Source organism: Apteryx mantelli, chromosome 3, assembly GCF_036417845.1.
Source record: "Apteryx mantelli isolate bAptMan1 chromosome 3, bAptMan1.hap1, whole genome shotgun sequence".
Classification (NCBI taxonomy): Eukaryota; Metazoa; Chordata; class Aves; order Apterygiformes; family Apterygidae; genus Apteryx; species Apteryx mantelli.
The window spans coordinates 67,665,788-67,690,905 of NC_089980.1; the positions used below are offsets into that span (position 1 = coordinate 67,665,788).

Sequence of the window (25,118 nt, forward strand, 5' to 3'; positions counted from 1 at the left end):
GTTCCTCATACTTGCTAAGGAACAACAGGGAATAATTAACAACCCTCATACCCTAAATTAATATACTAATTAAATGGTGTTTATTAAAAGCCTGATTATGCATTTCTTCCTTATCAAAAATTCCCAGTGAAAGCATGTACGTCTGAATGTTTAAGGAAGATCTTTACCATAGAAATTCATTAAAGGAAAGAAAAAGGAATTTTCATCTCTCTGTCTCTGAACACTTTGAGATTCAAAAAGTTTCAGAGAAGGAGGAGATTTGGTATTGTTCTAAGTCAATTCACTCTGGCTAAGGAAATGACGAGAAGGAAACTATTTCTCCATCTCAGGAACCATGTGGTGTTCCAAGATAAGGCAAACGCTAATTTGAGTCCACAAGCAGGAAATGTGATACGTCCATTTCCTTTCAGGCAAACAAAACAGTCCCCCGGCAGCACAAAAGCATTGCTTCTACGGCTAAATCTCAAACATTCAGAAACCCATTGCTCCACTGTGGACATATCATTTTCTATTTTTCATTTGGATGTTATGGATAAAAACAGTACTTACTCTCCAATCACATGGCCACCAAAGTTTTGGGGTAAGAATTTTGTTTCTTTTTCTAAAGAATGCCATTAATGTGAACACTGAGATTAGCTGCTAATTGCCTTAAAAATTACGTCTGAAAAATTTCAAGACTTATATTGTAAACAAAAAGTAATGAAAAGATTACTTCAGTATTTCTTGAAGTTGAAAAGGTTGTTTTCCAAATGTTTCTCTGGCAAAGTTTTATCATGATTTTTAGCTAATCAAAATAGCAGGAACCCTGAGGACAGAATTGATTGTTTGACAAAGTCAGTTACTGAAGTCAGTGAAAAGGTGTCTATTGACTTCAGTATGTTTCAGATCATGTACATAATCTCAGTCATTTAATGGATGTACTTACATGGCAGACATTATTTGTTTCATCTTCTGATGAAAAAGAGATAGTAAAAAATAAAGGTGCTGGGTGCTGCAACCTTTGGAATAAACTTGTATTCTTTCAGAATGCAAAATGATTAGTAATTTGTTGTGGTGTCTCACAATCAGCTTTTCCTTACTTTTTCCTCAAAGTGCATTTTGATCATCACCCATTAAGGCCATTTTTCTTCACCTAAACCTGGGAGTGGTTCATTAACCAAAATGTAGAGAGCGTGGGGTGGAAGTATATATAACACTGAAATTCATTGGAAGTAATTAGATTCAATGACTTGATCCTAAAAGATTCTGTGGAACAGCTGTGGAGACCCTTTCTCTCCAAAAGGTTCTATCACTTGATATATTTAGCATTATATGTGTATCATATGCTCTGTTTTTGGCTATTTTGTTATTGTCATTGAGGAATGACCCCTTCAAGAATCTGTGTACTATCTAAAGCTAAAAAATAATATGCACTAGCAAAATAGGACTTTTTGTTGCATAGAAGTGCTCTGGGAAAAGAGTTGAAAATAACTATACAAGAAGACTTAAAGAAGTTCCTTCATTTCCTTAGTATAAGCAGCAAGAGTCTGTCGAAAGCGAGCCACATGTTTCCTGCATTGACACATATATTTTCCTACTGGGAAACCATGAGCAACTCGCTTCACTTCTGTATCTTGGGCTAGAAAGTGGGATAATGATACTGGACATCTTTGAGTAATACTTAGAGATTAACTGAGGAAAAAATACTGTTATTAGTGTTTCAGGGTATGTGCTCTTATTGTCTAGAGGCTGTCTGGTGGACTCTGAAGCAGAAATTACTATCATTTTTGTAGGGTGAAACTACATATAATTCTAAACTGGCTCTTTCAGAACAAAAATGAAAAAGTGCTTTCATAAATGTACTTTAAGAATCCTTATGTAAAAGGCACTGCCTCTTGTTAATGCAGATTTGATTTTTTTCTGAGATAAATAATTCTTTCACTGTCATGGAAAAATTCAGAAGAATGGCAAGATTATGTGCAGCTCTAGGAATTCATTAACCGCACTGCTCAGGCGGCGGGCAAGGTGTGCTCCATCTTCATGAAGAGTCAAAAAAAGTACCCAAGATATACTTAAGAAGTGGTCATTTTATTTCCATAGCATATTGCATGCAACTGGCTCCATTGGTGTGGTTGTTACCTTGTTATTCCATCTAAGGTACTTCTCTGGGTGTGCCAAGACCTTGCCTTTTGAAATCAATAGCTGTATTTGACAGCACAGGGCAGAATATGTGTGAGCTGTCATATTGCTGAAAGGGCCAATGTTACCTCCTACCAGCACTGCCTGCCTGACTTGCCGGGGAATGATACTGTACACAGCCATGACCACCTCCCATTTGCTTGCACTCTAACAGTAGATCAACCTCACAGCTCAGGTTTTTGTGAAGAGCTTGCTTGGTCCTGGGAAGCAGAGATGCCTCTGGTTTTTCTTATTTTTCTGATAGATTTTAGAAGAGCTAATAGCATTTCTTCTTCCTTCCCTCCAGATGTATCATATATGGTAGACTAGGGAGGGGGCATCACATAGTCCATCATACAGTCAGTATCAGAAGACACTGCTATTTTTTTTTCAATCTGCATAAAATCACTGTGAAATATCAGAAGATGAAATATCAGTTATAGCAGCAGAAAAGTATTTTTTGATGTCCCTGGAAATACATGAACTGAAGTAGAAATAAAGCTACATGATAATAGATGTCAATAAAATGTAGTTCTTTATTAAATGAGAATGCAATATTTGAAACTGATTTTTTAGGAAACCAATTTTTCAGGATACAGTTTACAGTCTGTTTCACTGTTTTTCTAAGCCAGCCACTATGTAGCATTGTGAGTTTGAATACCTTACAAAGATCCAGATCCTTTTCTACGTGTGTGTGGCTTCTCAGTGGCTCCAAGGACACAGCCAATGTATACATTTCAGCATGCGTGTAAAGGTTTGCTGATCAGGCACTGACTTTGTGAGAAAAAAATAAATGCTGTAAAAATTGTTAGAATAACTATTCATAATTATATTTAATCTCATAATTTTATAAACTATCTATTGCCTAAGAGCTGTTTCTCTCCTCTGGAAAATATGCAGGCATCCTGTTTTCTAAAACTGACCAGTTTCCAATGGTAACTTAACACAATAGGATCTTAAAAGTGATTCTAAGAATTTTAAAACAATGAACAAACTAAACTGCCTTATTATTTATGTGTGAGCCTACATAATTCTTTTTACAACTACTCCAGGCCAGAGTATGATATTAGAAGTTCACATGAATAAAGCTGTGTAGATAAAAACAACATATACACACAACTCGATTTATGTCATGCTGTGTGAATTGCCTAAGTGGTTCAAATTCTCTCTCTGTTCATGCCAAGACCTTAACAAAGCAAATAAATTAGCATACTGTTTTGCAGGCTCAGTGTAGAGTCACAGACAAGGCCTGGAGAATTAATAACTCTCATTCTTAGTTGCAGATCTTGCAAGACAATGAGCTGATGCTGTACCTTGTCCTAATTCTTCTTTTGAATTCAGGTTTCACTGTTGTCATTCTGCAGTCTTTCTAAAATGTTACATTCTGCAGCAAAACTGAAACAGTAGAAGCAAAACAGTAGTTTCATTAGTCTAACATCAGTTCTGGGGTAAAAAATAAAAAGGGAATGTTAACCTCCTCTTCTAGCTTAAATTTGTGAGTTTCATGATAGAGCTCCTGCCTCTGTCAGCAAATATCCTCTGTGTAATGTGTAATGAACAGCAAAGAAGACATCCCTGAGCTTACCCCAGAGGTTGTTGTGGTCCCTGGAAATCTGGTTCTTGTTTTGGTAATAATAACAGTTCCCTATGAAAGACGTATTAGGAGATTCTTTTCAGATGCACATGCCTTATTCAGACAAGCTAGCTGAACTAATGTGAGGACCCAGGAGCTCATCTATTTTACGTGCCGGCTTTTCTAAAGAGGCATAATCTCTGCTAACCCCTGTTTTGCAATGGGAATTCATAAGATGGTCCTTTGGCAGAGGCAGGAGGAGTAGCATCAAAAGTCCATCTCTGCTAGACTTCAGCACTCCTGGTGTCACATAGGCCTATAGACAGAGAGTCTGCATTAGTTTTTTTATTGGTGGTTTCAAGGGGAGTTTTTGTCTGGTTAGGAGTTTAGTGAGAAATTCAGGGTTTGGTACCCATCCATCAACTACTGATCTCATTTTTTACTGTTTTAATATAGTCTTTTTTTGAGTTCATTTTGATTTGTAAATTAGCAGTGGAAACAAAGATGTTTCCATTTTAACCAGGAGTGCATTTCTTGTAATTCCTAAAAGCATTTTCGGTCACACACAATTAAATACAATAAATGGCTTTGAGACAATCCTATTCCTGTAGTGTAGATGGTAATATACTTTCAAATCAGGAAATTTAATTTAAATAGTACATGAGATCAATATGACAACAGCAGAGAGAACAAGTGTAAGCAGATATTAATCAACACAAACTTGGATCCCTACACCGTCCTTCAGTCTAGTTTTACTCAAGTACCTATTTAAAAAATGTAACAGAACAATTTAATAGCTTAAAAACATTGAGTAGCATTTTTTTTTCTTGAGTCAGAATCCAGGGTGTTACTTGCCCAATGTATGGAAACAATGCCATGTATCAGCTGGCTTCCAGCATTTTAAGATGGATAATTGTCTGGCATTGGTGATTTGAGTACTATCACTTAACTTTTATAAGCCACAAATATCTCAAGGTTTATAAATAAAATGCCAAATTTCACCTTGTCTTTCTCTTAACCCTGGTCCTTTCCATTGTTAAAGGTGTATGTTTGCTTGAAAGAAGTCAATTTTCTGCTGGAAAAGATGGGCTTTAGGTATGAGCATATTCTAATGCCAGATGCTGTGTTGTGGGGTCATGTTACCTGTCTAGCAATCATGGTGGTTAAGGACTTCACATCATTCTCTTACTTTATGAACTGAAATACTACTTGTGAAGGGCAGCACTGACATGAGTTGTGATAGAGCTCTCTAATACAGGAAAGCCCAACCTCGGCAGCTATGGGATTCGATCCCTATTCTGGGATCCTTTCCCAGGTTGTAGTGGTGCCAGAGTAGAAGCAGCAGCGGCAAATCTAGTCCAGTTCTCTGCAAATGCGAAAAGAAGCATTCGGCTAGTTGTGTGGTGACCAGATTAAGCCTATTGGCTTCCACTCTACTATGCCAGTGCATTTCCCGTGCACCCTCTGGGTGGTGCCCTTGCTCCCTTTCCTCCAGTCCACACATGTTCATACTATATCCTTTATACCCCTCCAGTCTATCCTTAGCAGCGCTAAATAAAGACTCCAGAGCTGCCTCCACTGCCCTGCTAGACCTGTGGACATACAAAAGCTAGACCCTGAGGCCGCACGTGGAGCACTTTATAGCAGATATGGTAGCTTCAACCAGATCATTCTTTTCCCTAGTTTGTTGTTTGGAAGTGACCCCTGGTATAAACTGGAGAACCCCAGAAGGGCCTTTATTGTGGTAGACTGGGGATTGCTAATAAAGCAGCAGACTTCAGTAAAATGAGGATACAATTACTTTGCAGGCAGATAGGAGGGAGTGAAGGTATGACATAAGAGCTCTTACAGATGCTTTACATCACTGCACATTCTTTTTCTAGTAGAGACAACCTTCAGGGTTAGGGTGTTTTTGCACTGCTGAAGTGGAACCAAGAAGGTACTACAAAATCAGGACCTTGGAATTCTGGTGCAGTATCACCCTCAAGGCTGTATTTCCTGAATTGCTATTTTTCTTCTCCCCTCCCCTTCCATTTCCTTTTCTCTTCTTTTCACAATTCCACCCTAGAATGCAATGGTATTTTAATTAGTGGACAGCAGCCAAAACAGAGGAAGGCGATTGGAGACAGGCTCTTAACTGCATCAGGTGGAAACTTTTCTTGTAGTTGTTTTCTTTTTTGTCACTTCTCTATGTTTAGGAAAATCCCAGTGATCATTACAGTGCAAATACTTGGAAGCTTATCACACATCATAAGGAGCTCATGGCATAAGGAATAAATGTCATCACAGGAGATATAATATCTTTCTATAGTCTTTGGACTAGATAGCTGACACCTGCATAAGTGATAGGATGTGAAGAAGTGAGATTCTTTCCTTTGAAAGCACTCTTCTGGAGTCAGACAACTGCAGACATTATAGGTTCCTGTTGTTGGAAGCAGCCCCAGCAGGAGAACAGAGAGAGGAAGAGACAAAATGCTTTTTTGCAGCCAAATGATGCAGTCATGCTCTAGTTTTGTCAGTGCTTATCCAAAGTAGTAGGACATTGTCCTTTTCAGGAGACAGAAACTAAATATGGGGATAGAGACTCTTAGTGTGCAAATATGAATATTGTCATGACCCAGAAAAATAACCACACTGTATTTCTAATGACTAAGTGAGCTGTTCTTCTTTCATGGTACAACAGGGGACACAAGAATGAAAATTATATTCCAGTGATAAATGACTTTGTCAATTCTGAATTTCTTTAACCTCCTTGCCTTTTTGCATTTAGTTAAGACAATAGGTAAAAATAGATAAAATTACCCCAAAAGAAACAAATTAGAAATGAGCCAAATTCATCAATAGAGGGTGAGTAAGAGGGAATGGAGCAGAATGGTCCCAATATATGTTTTCAGAGGAAGGGAAGATCCATATTGGCTTAGTGAAGTCAAACATATCTGAAAGAATATATCTGAGTTCTTTGATCAGGAATTTGTACTAAAACTTCCCTCATGTTACAGGCTGTAATATATGAAAGACAGTCTTCACACTGCCTCTGCAGTATCTGCCCCATCTGGCAGACACTGGCTATGTCCACACAGACATCTTTCCTGCTCCAGCTTCCCAGAGATTGTTATCACACGCTGCCTTAACAAGTCTTTTGTTTGCTTAAAACTTGAGTTTCAGAGCCTGGCTTTTGGCTCATCAGGAATACTGAGCCATCACTCAGGGCTTGCATCTCAGGGTTTCAGCTCATGATGTGCTAGAGTCGAGGGCTCAAATCCTGAGCAGACTTCTGTCCCCATCATAATGGAGTTAATACGAGAGTAAGTCATATGTGAACCAACCTTCTGTCCAGCTCTCCCACCTATCCTTCCCAAACAGATAAATGGCTCAGACTTTCAGATTTGTTATTACAGATTTTCCAGAGCCCTGCTGGTCGCTTATTACTTGCCTAACTTTCCATCTATTGACTAAATGGAAAGTTTTCTACTTGTCTCCTTATTCAAGCCAGAGCCTTAGAAAAGCAAAAGTTGTTCACCTCCAAAGCTGTCTTTTTATAGACATATCCTGAAGACTTCTAATAAAAACCAGCAGATTGCCATTCATTTCATAGACAAGAATGTCTACTGAGGGTAGCAAGAATGCTTGTTTTGAAGAATGTGTAATTCAAATGCCCCCTTTGATAGGTTCTAGTATCTGTCAGTGGCCTGTGAACTTCAGTAACTCAGTATAAAAGTAGTCTAACACATCTAATAATAAATGGGAAGGAAGGATGCATTTCCTTTAATTTAGTAAGAAAGCTCTCAGAATTCATTGCATGAAGTGTCTAGGAAACCTGATGGAAAGTTATAGGCTTGGAGATCAGCTGGGCTAATTGGAACATTATTTCTCTTAAATATGTAAGAAATAGTTGTCTGTACTAGAAAATTCCCAGTTGTGTGAATAGTATCATGCATACCATAAGGTATAGTGCAGAAAGAAATAGATTATGCTTATATCCTTTTTTGACAGGCTGGTATGGACAGACCATGTGTTTTGGGCTGCAGGTTTCCACAGTTCTATGAAATAACACAAGCATATCTGGTGGTTTCTAGTGGCTGTGTAAAAGTAATGGTGACATATTGCCTCTTCCCTTTTCTCCTCCAAGAAACCTGCCAACACCAGACAAGATATTTATCAATTTCAAAATGCATTCAGACTTCAAAACAGACTAAAATACACTGATTCTTCCCAAATTCACTGAGAAACTAGAACTGTTTTATTTTCCCATAATCAGCTTGAACTTGGAGCAAAATGCCTGCCCCAGAAGACATTTGTGGAAATAAGCATACTTTTGAGCAGATTTTTACTAGGGGTTTTGGAAGACAAGACAGTTTCTCCATGCTTCAGGTCCCTATTTGAAAAAAATGGAGAAAACTACCCTGCACTGCTTCACAGAAATATTGTGAAGATAAAGACCATGAGGTAAGATGGGACATGGAATCAGACAGACAAGCAGATTCTGTTTTTGCAAATGCTTCCTTGTAAATATGTTGATTTTTTCAAGTACCTTTATCTGAAGAGCAGAAGTACAACACAGATATAAAAGACGACACATTTAAAGAATGCTGTGAAAGATGACAAGCCTTCTGAGGCAATGTTAAGTACCTTATTAAATGTTTCCTTCCTTATCACTAATCTTAAATTCAGTGCACCTTGAAGCTCTTCCTCCAGCTCCTCACTGAAAGGTTATATGATACCACAAATATAATAGGGATATCATACAGTGTACTTAACTGAGATCTCACTTGAATGAGTAACATTTTTCTACCCTGTTAAGCTCTGCACAGGGTAGAAGGATCTTGTACTGTCTACCAGGTCAAGGTCATCAGAGGATCTTCCTGTTTCCAGTCACCTTGACCACAGCATGGGCTGCACTTGGGAAATATAAAGCAGCAGCAGAGCAGCTTGGGATAGTGATTCAAGCAGGACAATCTCCGAGATGCTGCTTTCGTAGGAATAGTGCTAATACTAAGAGAAATGGAAACAAGGGCACGGGTTTAACTGAAAGAAGATGGAAGATAACATGTGATGATGAAGTGCTAGCCATGACAGCATCTGTGTGTGAACATCATCACTTCAGTGGCAGCGCAACAGCAGTGAATGTCATTGCTCTCTAACATGCAGCAGTGTTTTATTTTCTGGCTGACTTTTGGAGGTACTACTCTGTATCAGCTACTAGACTATTATGGTTTTATATAAACTTTATATAAAACTTCAGCAAGTAAATCATTTACTCTCTTCTCAAGGGTCAGACTGATCACACCTGTTCCAATTTGAATATGATTATGTTTATTTTACTACCAGCTAAGTAAAAGATTTGGCAAATATGTGAAGCCTATCACTTCCATTATTCAGTCAAAAAGGATTATATCAATAATGAGTCCTTGCATTCAGGAAGCTAACATATAAATCAATTCCAAGATCTAATGTAAAGGCCTGTCAGAGAGATAAAAGTATATATTAATGAGGGCCCTAATTTTTTCCTTGCGCGTCTTCTGGCAAGCCCAAAGAAAGTATTGCTGTAGCTGGATGAAAGAAACAAACTACGTCATGAGGAGAAAAGACCAATCCTATTCTTACATGCTGTCTATTCAGAGCATGATTTTTTCCTTGTGTATAAATTATTCTTTTAATGTGGGTCTGTCATCCTCAGGCTGTGTTGTGTTGCTTCCTAATTACTGCTTCTTCCCTGCTCTTTTTTGTTCATACAGCCATTGATTTATCAAATGCTTAACCATCCTTAGCAGGAAGGACACAGATCTAAGGTAGTAGAAGGGAGAGGCGAAGTTTCTTCAGAGTATTATTTAAATATTAATAAAAAGCACAGTGTATAGCATTTTGGCAGCTACACCTACTATATCGATTGAGTACATGGTGCTGCTTGTTGCCACGTGAGCTAGCTGCCAAACGAGTCATGCCTTATTTAGCCGCTGAATCCAGGAATCTCATCTTTAGGAAATGAAGTGTATTTCTTCTTCTAAACAGCACATCAGTGAGTGTGTTGGCATGTGAATGTGTGGGCAGCAGCAGAGACATAAGAAAAAGAACTTGGTGCTGTGCTCTCCCCTTATACAAACTCCATGTAGATGCATGCTCCTCTGCTAGAGTCTAACAGGATTCAGATTCACATGAGATTGTCTCAGCACATTGTGGGTCCGATGATTCTTTCAGTTCTTCTCATTACAAAACCTCTTGGAGGAAAATACTCTGTATTTATGCATAATTTCCCATTTTGCCATTGCAGCTCCCTTAACAGGGGGTCAAAAATCTTTGTGAGTCAAATTAATGGCTGTCAGAGGTGCTGTCTCCATTGTACAGAAGATTGATCTGATGCATGGGCATGGCATGGGACGTCCACACTCATCAAAGAAGAACACAAAATAAAACCAAGACTCATGGCTGACCCATTTGTCTTTGTAAGATTAGCTTCATTTCATAACCCTATCCTTTAGGCTAGAGGTAAAAAAATGGCCCATCAAGAACAATTAGCACTGACTAGTTCATTTTTCCCTGTTTTCCGAAGTAAAAGCTTCACTTCCTATAAGACCTTAATAAAAGGTACTTATTATTGAAAACTATTTATTATACTACTTATTATTGAAAACTATATTATTGATTTTGAAAACTACAGTGTAGCGGTTAGGTTTGCACCAAGCACTCCTTATTCTTCTAATAAATCTTCAGAAACAAAGAAAATGCAAAAGCAAATTCTTAGGCTGCAGTAGAGTTGGTTCCAAAACCATAAATAAATCCCCTTCTGCTTGAAGAGATGGATTATCTTTGATTTTATTGTATTAAAAAACAGGACAATTGTAACTTAAGATTCAACCATTAAATAACATCAACCAAAACTACATCAACAACACAAATATATACAGCTTTATTATGAAATAATGTCTAAGAAATTTTTAGGAAAATAGTTGGAAGGAAAAAGAACAGTCTGTTCAATAAGATGCAAAAACTTCTTAGGGCTCTGGTACATGCCTGCTGAGGCAAAGAGCCAGAGCAGTTTCTACTGCTCAACAGAGGTTTCTGCCTTGCTTCTCTGCCAGAAATTGTGGCCTTTGTGATACAGTTTGCAGAAGAAAATAAATGCTTTGTCTCAGACGCCTGAATTCACAGTCCAGCATCTTAACACACACTTATGGAATATTTGACTATTTAACTGATATCTCTTACTTTTAAACCCCTTGCTTTAAAAATTATTTTCTATTGATGCCATCTTTGTTATCCAAAGTAATGGAAGAATGAGCCCACCGAGTAGATACATGGTCTCTATGGAACGTCAGTAGGTTATACAGCTAGAGTATTAAACGAAGAAAAAGCCTGTTGATGATTCCTTTGATTGAGAAATGCAGGAATCCCTGGGCAAGCAAGGACCTGGACCAGCCCACCTGCCTGGCAGAGCCCTGTGCAAACACAACCTCCCAGGTGCTGCTGGCTTGTGTGGGATAAGCACCAACATCACTGCACACTGAGTCCCCAGCCTGGATCATCTGCCCAGGCTCGTGAAGAGTTGACTGAAAATCCAGATTAGTAATACTCCCACTTTGAAATCATACCAGTGTGTTTCAGCTGGTGGTTTCACAGATTGTTGCAGGTCCTGATTAATTAGCCCACACCAAAATAGATATTCCCATTCGATATAAGGGAAATCTCTGAAACTGATTGATTTATCCATGGTCACATGGGAAACACTGGGAGAAAGAAAGATCAGATTTCTGAACTGCAAGTAAGTAACTGAAGAATACAATACTACCAGATGTGAATATACTTCTGTATTCTCAAAATGACATACTCACTGTAACACTTGTTCCCTGAGGAAGAACAAATGAAGCAAGGGATTTTTTGCATTACTGGATGTAGCTAAGATATTACTGCAGTGAAAGAAGTAGAAAAATCTGCTTTAAATAGAGATCCCCTTTTCTGCTACTTGAATACTAGTTTATTGGTTAGTGAAGACAATATTTAACAAAGTTCACTGATGGCTCCTTTTCCTCCTGTTTTCAATTTTGTACAACTTTCTTCATTTTCACCTAAAAAGGGTCCTAGTTTTAGCAATCTCAAAAAACAATGAGACTATAAATAGAATAACAAATACTATTTTCATTGAAGACTATTTTTGAACTGGCAATACACAAGTTGGAGCTGTCAACAGAATACTCTGTGGCACTATCTCAAGGTAGCACATTTTGGAGTGAAAAGAGACTGTTTTTGAGAAGCCTTACCATTTGGGGCCCTACGTGATTTCTTTCAGCATGGGCCAACACACTATGATGGACAGTATCTGTTTCACTTGTTTGTTCTACATTAATATACAATTATTATTTTTTTAAGGTGAGTAAAAGGGATGGATCTGTGATGGGGAGGTTGCTTCTCTCCTGGGATGCAGCTGAGCAGGGTGTGGGGGGAGAGGGAGAGAGATTGTGCAGCCAAAAGCAAAGAGCAGACACAAAGTCCTGCCTCTGAGGGGACAAAGAGACACTTATAACTGAATGTGCAAAGGTTGCAGCACTTCTGAAAAGCACGGCATTGAAAGCCACTGTTTGAGGGATGCGCTGGGCAGGGGCAAATGTATTTATAACCTTGATTTTATTTCTGTTATGTCTTACCTAGTCACTCTAAGTTTTCTATTTTATAAAATATTCTACTTTATATTGTAATAAAACCTGGGTTTTCAGTGTAAAAGCTTTTTGGACTTTTGTGGGTACTCACAGTAAGGACAAACTCCACCTGAAAGCTCTAGCTGTGTCAGGCTCCTCTCAGACTACAGACAGCAGAGTCGCTGTGGTAGGACTGGGGATGAATTAAAAGTACAGCTTAGCTACAGTCTTCCCACTAACCTGAAAGCCTAGTGTCTTGCTTTAACCCTGTATGTCTTCTGTTTTTCTGAACGCAGCATACTAACTTTGGTATTTCCTGCTATAGGAATCTCCCTTAATTCTTGAGATTCTACTCTAATCACTCATGCTCTTTTCATACTGGAACTGATTTTATTCTCAGGCTCTGTAGAACAGTCTTATCAGTTTAGTAATAACTATAAGATTATGGCGTATTGCCCTGTGGCAAATTCTGATTTACTATTTGATTTAAGTTTGTGCAGAGGACATGCAGCTCAGGCCTATGCTCTGGTTTTGTAAGGTTGATAAGAATGCTTTGAGAGAGGATTGCTTGCTGCACATGTGAAAAAGATCAAAATTATATTACTGTTTTTATAATGCATTGGGAATCATAATGAAACCATACAGTGACAAAGTTCCTATCTCTTCACAAAGGAGTCTTTGCTTTGTTTTATATAGTCATGCCAAAGGCATGAAATTAAACATTCTGACATCTCATCTCAGATGTTTCCTTCTGATTATTATAATTACTGTTTATTTATCATTCCAGTAAAAATCAACTGCCAGTAATATCAAGGGAACATTACCAACCCTGAGATGGTTTATAAAATATTGAGACGGCATGTTCCACTTTGGCTTGTTATCACGAGGAATGACGGTACTAGTAAACATAAAGCAAATTTACTCCAAAGAACAGAGATCATTCTGGACTTTACTGTGGGTGGCAAGAAATATGAATTTAAGAACAGACTTAGCCTCGTATTTCACTGTCAGCACAGATATGTGCACAAAACCACAAAATCTGCTTCACTAAGCTTCTGAATATTTCTGTTGTGCCTCAGTGTACATTAATTTCAAAGCCTAGGCAAAATCATAGTCCTACAGTGTTTACATCAGCCTAATTCGGAGTCTTTCTGCGTTTTCAGGTGCTGTTAACTCCTCTGTTATCCTTCTTTCAAATGTTCATTTTTAGATTTTTCTGGCACACCTATTTTTTTACAGTGAAGGTTTTTTATGTATTCTTTAGCGCTCTAGCATAAATTTCCAGCAGGGGGCAATCTTGTTCCTAGGTAGGTGGCTCATTTATGAAGTTAACCCTCTGATGAACAGCTGTCCTCTCTGCATTTCAAATGCAAGATTAATCCAAGGGCACAGACTATAGAATCTTTTTTTCCTTGTCGTTTACTTAATAAATTTTCAGAAGCTTCTAAGAGCCTTTTTTCTTACCTTGTCATCATGGAAAGCCTTAGAAACTGCACAAAATAAGGTCAGTATGGACCTCTAGCTGTCATCTCTTCCACCTTCTTTTTTCCAGACAGGATTAACTATATCACAACAACTCTTGATTGATGCTGTTTCTTAAAATCTTTGATGGGGATTCCACTACCTATCTGGTCTGTCTATTCTAGTTAGAAACATGTCATTATGGTTAGAAACATGCTTTTTAACGTTTTTATCTGAATTTCCTTTGCTGTGTTTTAAAAACAGTAATTATTAGCTTATATGCAATGGACACAAAAGTCTTATTTGCAGCAACTGTTTATTTATTAGAAGAAGTGGGAAAATTACTCTCAGTTGCTGCAGAAAAGAATCATGCACTAGCATAGTCTGAATAAAACATCTCTATAGCAAGCAGTGTGAATGTGACAATGACATTCCTGACTGCCTAACTACCTTATTTATTTATTATGTTTACTAGTTATCATGTCCTCCACAGGCTGCCCTTCTTTCAGGTTTTTTCATGGGTTCTGTTTTGCAGACCCCACCATCCTTGTCTGTCTGTTTTCTGCACGTAGCAATTACCTGAATCACCTTGTGCTGTAGACTAGCACTCTTACTCTTTTCACAAGTCCTGTGACCTTTCTTAACATTTGCCATGACTAAGATCACAGCTGGCTGATTTTACAAAGCAACTGATTCACCCACCCAACTGAATCATGGGCTGCCTACAAATAATTAATGAGAGGTTGTTTTGATAAAACATTTAGTGACAAAGAGCAGGAAGATAGTAATGTCAGCCCTTGTCAGCTACAGGGAAATTGTTTTCTTCAGGCTCAGCATGACAATAGCAGCACAGATGCTGCAAGAGTTGGCTACTGATACCAGCCCCAGCTTTAAACTAAAGTTTTTTTGAAGTTCTCAGAACTGGGATAAAACCTCTAGTAGTTTGACTCACTTCTTTTCCTCTTCTGTGCTAGGAAACAAGGGGGTTCTTCAGAGCTCAAGTCACTCTTCCTTTCCACGCTCCTTCTCGCTGTCTGGGACATGCAAGGAGCAGCAGCAGCAGCCTGTCAGGCTTAGCTATGGGCATTTGCTCCAGTTGTAGGAAGATGTTATGAGTCTTTTGAAACTTTGAGAGAACCTGGCTACTCGTGTCTGGTTTTGCACAAAGTAGAGTGCACTGGTGATTGACATGAATGTCACTTGAAAAGCCACTGAGATTCCTGTATTGCAGTATCTGAACCATTCTTACTAGTCAGGTTATTAGATTTGCCATTTGTATATTAGTGCAATTCATACTTAAATACACTAGCTGGTGCTCTACACTAAGCCGTGCAATGTTCAGGTGGTTTGTATAGTTTTTATACCAGCTTTTCTCATTGAGTTTTCATTTGGGGAAAGAAAATAGGATGAGGTGGAGGCTGAACAGGATTTCTGCATGTCTGAGATCATACCCTCTACCAATTGTCAAAGTTTTCTGGCTTTGGGACAAGGCAGTGTATGTATGTGCACACATGCACATATGTAGGGGGAGGAATGCTAACTTTCTTGAACAACTTTGAGTCACTGACATGTGCCATGGTATAAAGAAAAGAAAATTCACAAAAATGTGAGAAGCAAAGAATTGAAATGGAACTAAATTTAATTTTCTAAAATTCAGATAGAAAATATAAAAATAGCTCTTTCCCACCATACAGCAGAATGGTATGTTCTGGTACTTTTCTAATACAGCTGAAATCAAGCAGCTTGTATGTGATATGTTCTGCATATGAGCTTGGTGGAGTGCACACAGATTAAAGTTTGCATGTCAGGTGCTCAATGCCTCATGCTAGTTTTGGGTGGGCGGAGGAAAAGAGAAAGAACAGTTGCTGAAGAAAAGAATCCTGCAGTAACATAGCATGAACAAAACATCTCTAAAGCAAGCAGAGTGTTTGAATGAAGAGCAATGACGTTCTTGACCAACTAGTTGCTGACTGGACTACTTCTGATAACTTTAAGATAAAATTCCTTAATTATTTCTCCTTTAATAAAGCATCAATAAAAACGTAACCACTCCAAAACATAAAGCAGATTGTAGTATTTGAGAGTGATGTACTACAAATCAATAGGATGAAACATTTTGGTATCATCTCACCTTGGGGTGTTTTCTACCTCCCTGTGCTTAGCAATAGCATGAGAAGAACAGATGCTTGGAAGGCTAACTGGCTTTCTATTAAAGTTATTATTGGCAAAAGTACAGTTCAAATTCCAGTCATATGTACACAGACTGACTAAATGATGCTTTTCCATGTCTCTTCCCTTTACATCTAATACTTTGCCTTCCTCCCCTGTCCCAGGTTTCTTACTCTGCGAGGCTTTCTCTGAAGCTGCTACTTGCAGGAATATGAAAGGCACTACTGTGGCTTCATGTACATGGCCAACCAAAAAGTTTGCAAATGTATATGTTTGTGAGCATAGGGGGAAGAAAGATCTTGTGCCCACCTTTACTTGACACCTCAGCGATTTTACCATAAGGCTATAGGGAAGACCTAACAATTTCCTGAGTTCAGGGAACAGAATTCTGTCCTGCCCCTTATCCAGCTGGAGCTGAGGACAAGAGGGAGATTCCTTGAGAAAACTCTTACACTTTATTGGAACAAAATCCAGAGTGAAATTCAAATGAATGTTCAATGCAACCATGTGATTTTGAAGTCAAAGGAATGTCTTGCTGTCTTGATGCAGTCATTTCAGAAGTGAAAGCCTTGAGGAAATAAGAGATTGACCTGGGTGTTTCTGCAAGGCAGGATACTCTGTCATAAAAAGGTCATCTATTCTGAGAGGAGTTTGGTTGCTCCAGGGTCTGACATGTCTAGGTAGGGACCATGTTGTTAATTTTTGGTGAGGTGTACTCCAGGGTAATGAAGGGGAGAAAGCAGCTCCTTTCTCAGAAGGCTTATGGATTGATGTAAGCCCTGTTTGGCTGGCTTTGCTACTGGATCCCTAGACTGGCTGGGAAGAACTTGTTTCAGTGGCATAACTACGAAAAGCACCTTATCAGCAGATCTAATGTCTTTACTAATTGCATGTCCAAATTTGGCATGTGTGAATTCTATAGAATGCTAAGGGCTTGCTAGAGGCTATCAGCTTGGTAGGATATGATGCTTCATCTATATAATTTGTGGAATGTTATAAAAGTCTAAGAACACTGTAACAACCAAGAAAAATCTGTGCATAACAAAGGCAATAATTCTCCATATAAACTATCAGTTCTGCCTTTGCTTAATCCTGCATGGAAAAATCAGAAGGGAGTGAATAGAGAGAATTCAGAAGGACTTGCCCAGTCTGGATTGCCCAGCCAGATGTTGGGCTGACAGCCACGTGCTAACTTGGCAGTCAGATCTGTGAGTAGTACCCAGAAATCATGGGTGTTATTGTGAATTCTGAACCTCCAATCTTTTTTGCATGGACACATTTGAAGGATCATAGATAAGAAAGGAAATGTTGCTAAGGTATCCAGTTACTAATCTCACAGCAGGCTTATGTTTTGTTTCCTTATAACCATTTATTTCTGGCTTTGAACCTAGACATCTGTCCTTCTGCACTGTTGCACTTTATCCTTTGCTTCAGCTGGTGTTAGAAGTGAGATTGGATAAAATTCACTGAGATGGGGTACCCCATCTTTTTGGTGGTAGCAGAACCAAATAAAGGAGAATGTGTGAACATCCTGGGAAATGTACACTTCAAAACTTATTTAGGGGACCAGCACTTGAGGAGTTATTGCCAGCATTCCCACCTTATCCCCAACTTTCTTTTTTCTAAAAAACAGAGGACAGAATGACATACACAGCTTTAAGCGAACCATAACATATTATAATGGCTCCTTGGGAGATATTACCTGGCAATATTGCTCTGACTCTTCTGAAAGGCTAGGTCTGCCTTGAAAGTACCCAGAATAAGGAAGTTAAAAACAACTGTGTGAAAGCCAGCTGTTCCCCTCAAAATCCCAGGTGCAGCAAGCCCTGCTCTGTCTTTGATCTTTTTCTCTGTTTTGTAGTATTTTCTCCAATGTACCTCAGGGTTGTGATCACTGAATGTTCTAAGGAGGAAATCAATGGACATAGATTTACAGTTCTTCAATGTAAGTTTTTAGAACTGAATTACATTCAGCGAAATTCATCCTCTGCAGGGAGTCAACAAAAAACAAGTTCAACCTATTAGTGTGCCCCCACAGTTCCCACTGAAGTCAGGGAGAGTCTGGGAATAGAAAGAATAAAGTGCCTGGAACCCATGGATCTACTGATATTACTGTAACAAAAGTCAGAAGTATAAAATGTAGGTCCAAAACAAAATGAGAGCCTATGGGATACCATACGGTAACTGCAATAATCAGTGTAAACCCAGCTGAGTTTCCCCAGGGATTAATTTGACCCTCTATTTTTGCATTCATAAATAGAAATAGAAAAACAAAAGAATTGAAAAAGTTAAAGAAAATGAAGACTTTATCAAAAAGGCTAATTGCCTGTGCTATATTTGCAGCACAGGGGAACAGCACGCGGGAAGGACTGAAGAGCTGCACTCAATACTTTTGTCAATTCCCTTGTCTGCTTGTAACAGTGTGAAACCCTGATTTGATTGTGCAGGTGGTGAAAATTATGGCTAGAGGGATTCAGGGACAAATCCTTGGCATGGTGCATGGCAACCCCCGAGGCAGGTACACTTGTGCAGCTTGTGGGGCTTCTGCTTATGCTGGAGCCTGCTGAGCCCTGCGGAGAGCCCTTTCTCTACCTTCCCACTGGAGCGGAGAGGGCAAACAGCAACTGGGATGTTGAGTAGCAGCATAAATCCCTGAGTTTGGGGGATTCCCTGGCACTCTCAAAATATAATAATGTAATTTGCATTTCAGTTGCGGTAAAAAATGAATCAGCCTAAGAAGTATGAATCACATAAATAACAATTTTTCATTAAAGGGAAAAAAAGAAGTAACCAGGTAGATAAGGAAGGTAACAATAACTAACTCTTAAAGTGTGATTATACCAATAATCATTTACATCTCTTTTGGAAGGCAATTGTTAGGTTGCGCATGGCTGCTTTCCCCATTCTGCAGTTACCTACACTAAATGTAAGTCCTGCTAGACATCAAGGCCTGACTTTAACTAAGTTAATCTGTTGGTGTATATTGGGGTGCCTCTGCCTACAAGTCGGTCCCGCTGGCTGTGATCTTAGCTGGCCTACACTTCTGTATGCTAACAGAGTTACAAACTGTTGTCTATTGTAATAATACAATTTCCTTTTTAACAAATATGTTTCACAAACATGGCATAGCAGAGACAGAAAAAGCATGTTTCAAGTTGGCCCATGGCTCTATTTCACTCATTCCTCTTTGCTCCACCACTAGTCAACATAGCAACCCTTCTTGTTTTGGGTCCACTGCCTTTTTGAATTTTTAGGGGATCTATAAAGATTTTGCATTCACTTCAGGCTTTAACCACCAGGTTTAAAAATGTACCTCCAAAATTCTTAGAATAGCAATAAAGCTGGGGCTCAGTTGTAGGAGTGACAAGTTTTCTGAGGTAACCGACCTATTCTTAGAAATATATGAGGAAAAATCCTTATTCCTCGACACTGTAAAACCATGTGGGGGAGAAAATGATCCTAGCTGTGCTCTTTTTTTATTTTCAGATCTCTTAATGCTTGAAAGCAGGTATAAAAGAGCTAGAAATTTACACTTTTCTTAATGACAGATTAACCTATCTTCAAATTAGGCATGGGGGATGAAAAATACCTGAGCGACCTAGTATAAATAAAGGCTATATCTGACCAAAATCTTTTATGGTATGGCAATTTACACTAATTACTATGAGGGTTTAAAGTATCTGTCTCTCAGCAGTAAAAGACTGGAACATGTTCTCATGCTACAATAAATACTGTGCTTAAGCCCTTAAGAGACTGGCAAAAGCTATGTCTCAGTTATAGATTAGTCAGCAAACATGTATATAAAGAACACAAATATCTATAAACAGAATGGCAAGCATGCATAAATCCACAAATAATGCACACAGAAGCAAATACTTGGTGGTTTTATATCACAGCTGTGTGGCTCATGGGTGACTGATTCTGGTAGAGGTGAAAGACTTTTCCCTTGCATTGATACAGGCACTGGTATCAAATGCAAGCTACTCTCTAGATGCTTTTGAATTAAGAAAAAGAAAGCACTGTACAGTGAGAATAATCAGTTGTTGTGTTTATGTTGTAAGGTTCATGTTTTGTATGACCTTTCAGTAACATCACAAAGACCTTAAGGTTTGTTCTCTTCTAAGGAGGCTGCCATATTAATTTAATTTGCAGGCATCAAAAACCTTTAGGGCTGATGAAATAACTTTGCTGTGTATTTTTGCTGTATTTCAGAGCAGATAACAATAGCCTTCACGGTGTCCATGGTGGTTGGACTGGTGATTGGAGGGATCATCTGGGCTTTGTTTACTTGCTTGTCCCGTCGCCGAGCTAGTGCCCACATTTCCCAGGGAAGCTCCTCCTCCTACAGCCGCCGGTCCAGACCCCCCTCCCACGGCCACACTGCCGGCAGGACTGGATTTTATCGCAACAGCAGCTGTGAACGTCGGAGCAACCTCAGCCTGGCCAGCCTCACCTTTCAGCGGCAAGCATCCTTGGAGCAAGCCAACTCCTTCCCCCGCAAGTCAAGCTTCCGGGCGTCCACCTTCCACCCCTTCCTGCAGAGTCCTCCCCTCCCAGTGGAAACGAACAGTCAGCTGATCACCCTGACCCCCACAAGTACCACCACAACCCTTGTGGGAAGCAACACCAACAGTTTAAGTCGACCTGAATTCCACTGGTCTAACAACAGCCTCCGCATCTGCCACTCCACGCAAACCCCTCCTCCTGCCTATGAAACTATCATAAAAGCTTTCCCAGACTCCTGAACTAGTTTCTTGCTACAAACACACTCATGAATTTTAAGAGGAACCTCAATCATCTCAAACAATTTTCTGTGCTTGCTGAGGATCTCTGAGAAGTCTCCTGTTGCTGTGACATGTTGCAGAGGGGACATACATTGCTAAGAGGCGGCTAGCACTGATTTTTAGAGCACAGTATCCCGCTGGCCAAGGAATCACCTGTCTTCCGTGCCACCAGCCCCAGTTTACTGATCTGCAATAAACTTATGTATTTATACTACTGTATCTTTAATTATAACCTTTGTATCTTTTAGTTTAGAGGAAACAAAATGCTGCCACGTAAGAAACTGATAATTTCTTGAAGAAACAGATCATGTTAGGAATTACTGATAGATACATTTCTGCGAATTTCACTGTTTGCTTCTTTTTTAATTAAAGAAGTTGTGATTTTACATATTTTCCCAAGGTTGTTAGATTTTCAGTGAATACATCCCATTATCCACATTCTTCCTGTAATCACAGAACAGCTTCTATCTGAGGAACCTTAGAAGCAGACATTGAAGTAGATTTAATGTCACAGACCTGTCGATGGTAGTAGGCATCCTGTTTTGCTGATTGTAGAGGATCTTAAAAGACTCTAGGCCAGGCCTGTTTGTATAACAGTCCCTACAGTATGGGAAAAATGTTGAAGAGGAAAAAGTACAAAATGCATGGTAAAAATTATAAAGATATTTTAGTTTGCAACCAGCAGAACAGGTAGTCTCATTTTAATACCTGATAAGGCTATATGGGAGCAGAATTCCTGATGTTTCATTTTTCTAGTTCTGGTTATCAAGACAAGCAGCATGAATGACAACTATTTTTTAATTGTTTCCTGTTTTGCTGTGGGATTACTCATTTCCTCACTTCAATTTGTATTTTTCAAATTGTACCAATGTTTAATGCTTCCGGGCAAGTTATTCACTGAAATCCTGTGTTTCACTAAATCAAAATTTTAGACAGCTGTGGCTGAATACTAGGATTGTACAATTTTTTGGAATATGAAGAAAAAGAAGGAATATTTAGTTGAGGCTAACATATCTTCTTGACTGTTGTACATGTACATGTACATTATGTCAAGCTAACCCCCGGCTTAGTAGAGACTAATTGCACTGATGTGAGAAGTTAAGGATTTGGAGATAGTGCAGACAAACAGGGCATGATTTAAGTCTTATTGGATCATTTTCCCATTAAATGTTTTGTGTTCAAATGAAGGGAAAAGAATTTCCACAAGCAGAGGAACAGTCCTATCCGTCGCTTACAAATAAGCTTCTCATTCTTAAAAGGGCTGGCATTTACTAGCTGGAGTACTCCTGATCCTGGGGGCTGCTCCTCTGTGCCTCTGTTCAGAGCCTGAGTCCTCACCTGTACTTGGGCAGGGATAGCGATTCAGCAGCTTTCAAGAACAGGCAAAATGCTTAATATCTTACCTTCCAGGCTTTCAGTGATTTCACAGCATGCATCCCTTTGCAAAGTTCAGCATCCCTCATGTAGCGCTAGTGTTGACCTCTTAACTGTAATCTTCCAGCCTGATATCTTTTCATTTGCAAATATTGCTACAAATATTGAGCTACAAGCATTACTTATTGTAAACTACAAGTACTCCTTATTGTAAAGGCAAACAATTTTTCATTTATCTACTGACAGGCTTTTGCTATTTTATTTTTAGTGTGTAGTGTTTTCCCTTTTAGAAAGATATATGTCATTGCTAGAAGAACAACCATTTACAGAGTTTACAGAGCATTTAATTGCTGACACTATGGGTTCTGGTATACTGAGGACTTGCTGATAAGAGTGTGAAACTGCCTTTTGCTGTAGTAGGCTACAGACCTACAACAATGGGCTTGTGGAGAAAGAAAGTTGTATTATTTCATTCATTAATAATATTTTTTCATTTAGATTTTTATTCAGTTTTGTAAAATTCATTGCATTCATAAGTACTTTCACAGTGTTCTAGCTCTGGAATAGCTGATGCCATTTATTCTGAAATGCCTACAAAATACAGAATCCAAGCCTGCTCACTTTGCTTATTGAATTTGGTGGGCTGTTTGAAGAGACAACTTGGCCTACCATATGTACCAAGCTGGCCAAAAGTGTTTGTTCCTGGACAGTGAAATCATTTTAGAGGAGTAAATTTTACTCCCAGTTTATAAATGCACATTACATTACAGTAGAACTTTCCACAGCATATTATTACTTGTATTATGCTATATTTAGTAAGCAATATAGAAAGGAAAGCTTAAATGTACTGTATTTTTTTCCTCCTGAAATCTGCACTGGATATAAAAAAAAAATTATGTCTCCTAGATTAGGGAGATTAAAAGCACAGATTGTTTGGTGCATAGGTAGTATGGCTGTCAGATACCTAATTAACAGTTTAAACGGTGACTGAAATGAATATTTTGCAAGCACTCTGGAAGCTTCAGAATGTGAAATAAAGTTAAATGTTATAATCTCTATCTCATGCTCTTCCTTAAAGATAAATGCATTGACTTCTATAAGAGACACTTTAAAGGGAAAGATATTATCTTTAAGTATGCAAGCTGATATAGTTGGAAAGTGTGAATGAGAAGTTGGCCCTTCCTCTGCTGCTGTGGGGAGATGCACCAAAGTTGAAAACGCTATATGAATTCAGCTTCAAAGTTAGCTGTAGGAGAACACCATTCAAGAATTAGAAGCAGAAACTGAAACTATTAGTATTAGGAACAGACTTTGTTTTCTTATAGTAAGAGGAATTAGCTATTCTTATACCAAGATGATCAAGTGATGTAGTAGATTTTCCACCACTTAAAAGCATTACAAATGTTTCACAAAAAATCGTGTTTCCAGATTTCAAATCCACTGGTTTCCAAGTACTTTGACTTCAATCTACAAAGTGTTTGAGCAAATGCTTGCTTTAAGCACATGGGCACTCACTATCTGGTTCATGCTTAAATAGACACATGCACATTTTATTGAATTAGGACCAAAGCACATTGCACTGAATAAACTCCAAATTCAACCACGGGATTCAAGCATCACTGGGTGTATGATATGCAGAAGATTATACTAGCTCATTAGAATGGTCCTGTCCAGCCTTTTATTTCAATTTAAAATACCGGAAAGAACTAAGTAATTAAAAATGTATTTCTGCAAAAAGATTCAAAACAACCACAGGCAATGAATTAAGCCTCATAATAATTTTGTATATAATACATTTTTACAGTAAGAGGCAGTGAAAAATAAGATTAAAGAGTTTGTCCAGATTCACACCAGATATTATTAGTAAAGCTTTAATCAGCCTCCAGATATCCTGACACCTTGTCCTGAAGTGAACAGAACTCCTTCTTTTCGTAAAGAGAAACACTATTCTATTATTGTCCATGTGCACAAAAACTATTTGTACAATTTTAATTTCTTACAGAAGGCATAACTAAACTGCTCTCTGTGTGAGATTAGTCATGTTCCACAGGATTTACAAAAGTAGCTTCTGCTATATTCCTTGACCTTTCCTTACTGAAGAACTTCTGATCACCTCTTCAGACAGCTACTAATTATAATACTATAACACTCTGAACATGCATTATCTTTGCCAAATCAAATTTTTAAAGTTCACTTGCAATTTACCATGAAGTTTTTGAGTCATATCAACATCCACTCTTAAGTATAAACTGCAAACTACATTTACTGGAAATATGCTCTCAGAGATGATATGACACTTGCCAGAACCCTGACCTATAGGCACTTTATAAAATTAGGTGATGCCTATGATGCAGTACAGCTTCTGGAAAAAAAGAAAGAAAACACTAATTGGAAATTTACCTCTGCCATGTCCAAAGCAGATTAAGGAAAACAGTGTTGATAAAACTTCATGGAACAGAGGATGGGAATTCTAGAAATCAGCCTTACCAGCCAGTTTAAAAACTCATGTAAAATACCTGTATCTTTATTTGGGCCTCTTAATAAAAGTAATTTTTCAAAGGAGCTGAATTTTTGGAATATCTGTATGACTTTGTGAGGAATTATTTATTTACCTTTTTAAGCATTGACAAGGATGACAAGATCCTAATCACTTTTTCAGTTGTCTATAATTTCCTCGGTACTTTTAATCCAGCTGGGCTAGCAAGTTTTCAGCAAACTATTGCAGCAGGCCAGAGTTGGACTGCTGCTGCCAAGGGCTCCTCTTGAAGCACTCCAGACAAGAAAGGGAAGGCTTTTCCAGCTGGATTTTCTGCCCTCTACTGTAGCAGCACCAGCAGTCCCATTGAGGATCTCTGGCCCCATTATGCTCGGTTGGCTGTGCCTGGAAGAATAACCAGTTCTGGAAGAATAGCTTCTACCCCCAACAATTTACAGTCTGAGGAAGCAATTTGACAGAGAAGTCTGGCTGGCATG

At 38.6% G+C, this 25,118-nt stretch overlaps 1 protein-coding gene across 1 annotated transcript; it reads left to right on the plus strand.

Annotated features, from left to right (window-relative positions):
- The first annotated feature begins 334 nt into the window (after nt 1-334).
- Nucleotides 335-24,761, plus strand: MYCT1 (MYC target 1). The gene is given in 3 exon segments (XM_013957690.2): nt 335-356; nt 359-580; nt 20,200-24,761. Coding segments are annotated over 3 exon segments (777 nt in total). The 3' UTR covers nt 20,733-24,761.
- Nucleotides 24,762-25,118: the final 357 nt, after the last annotated feature.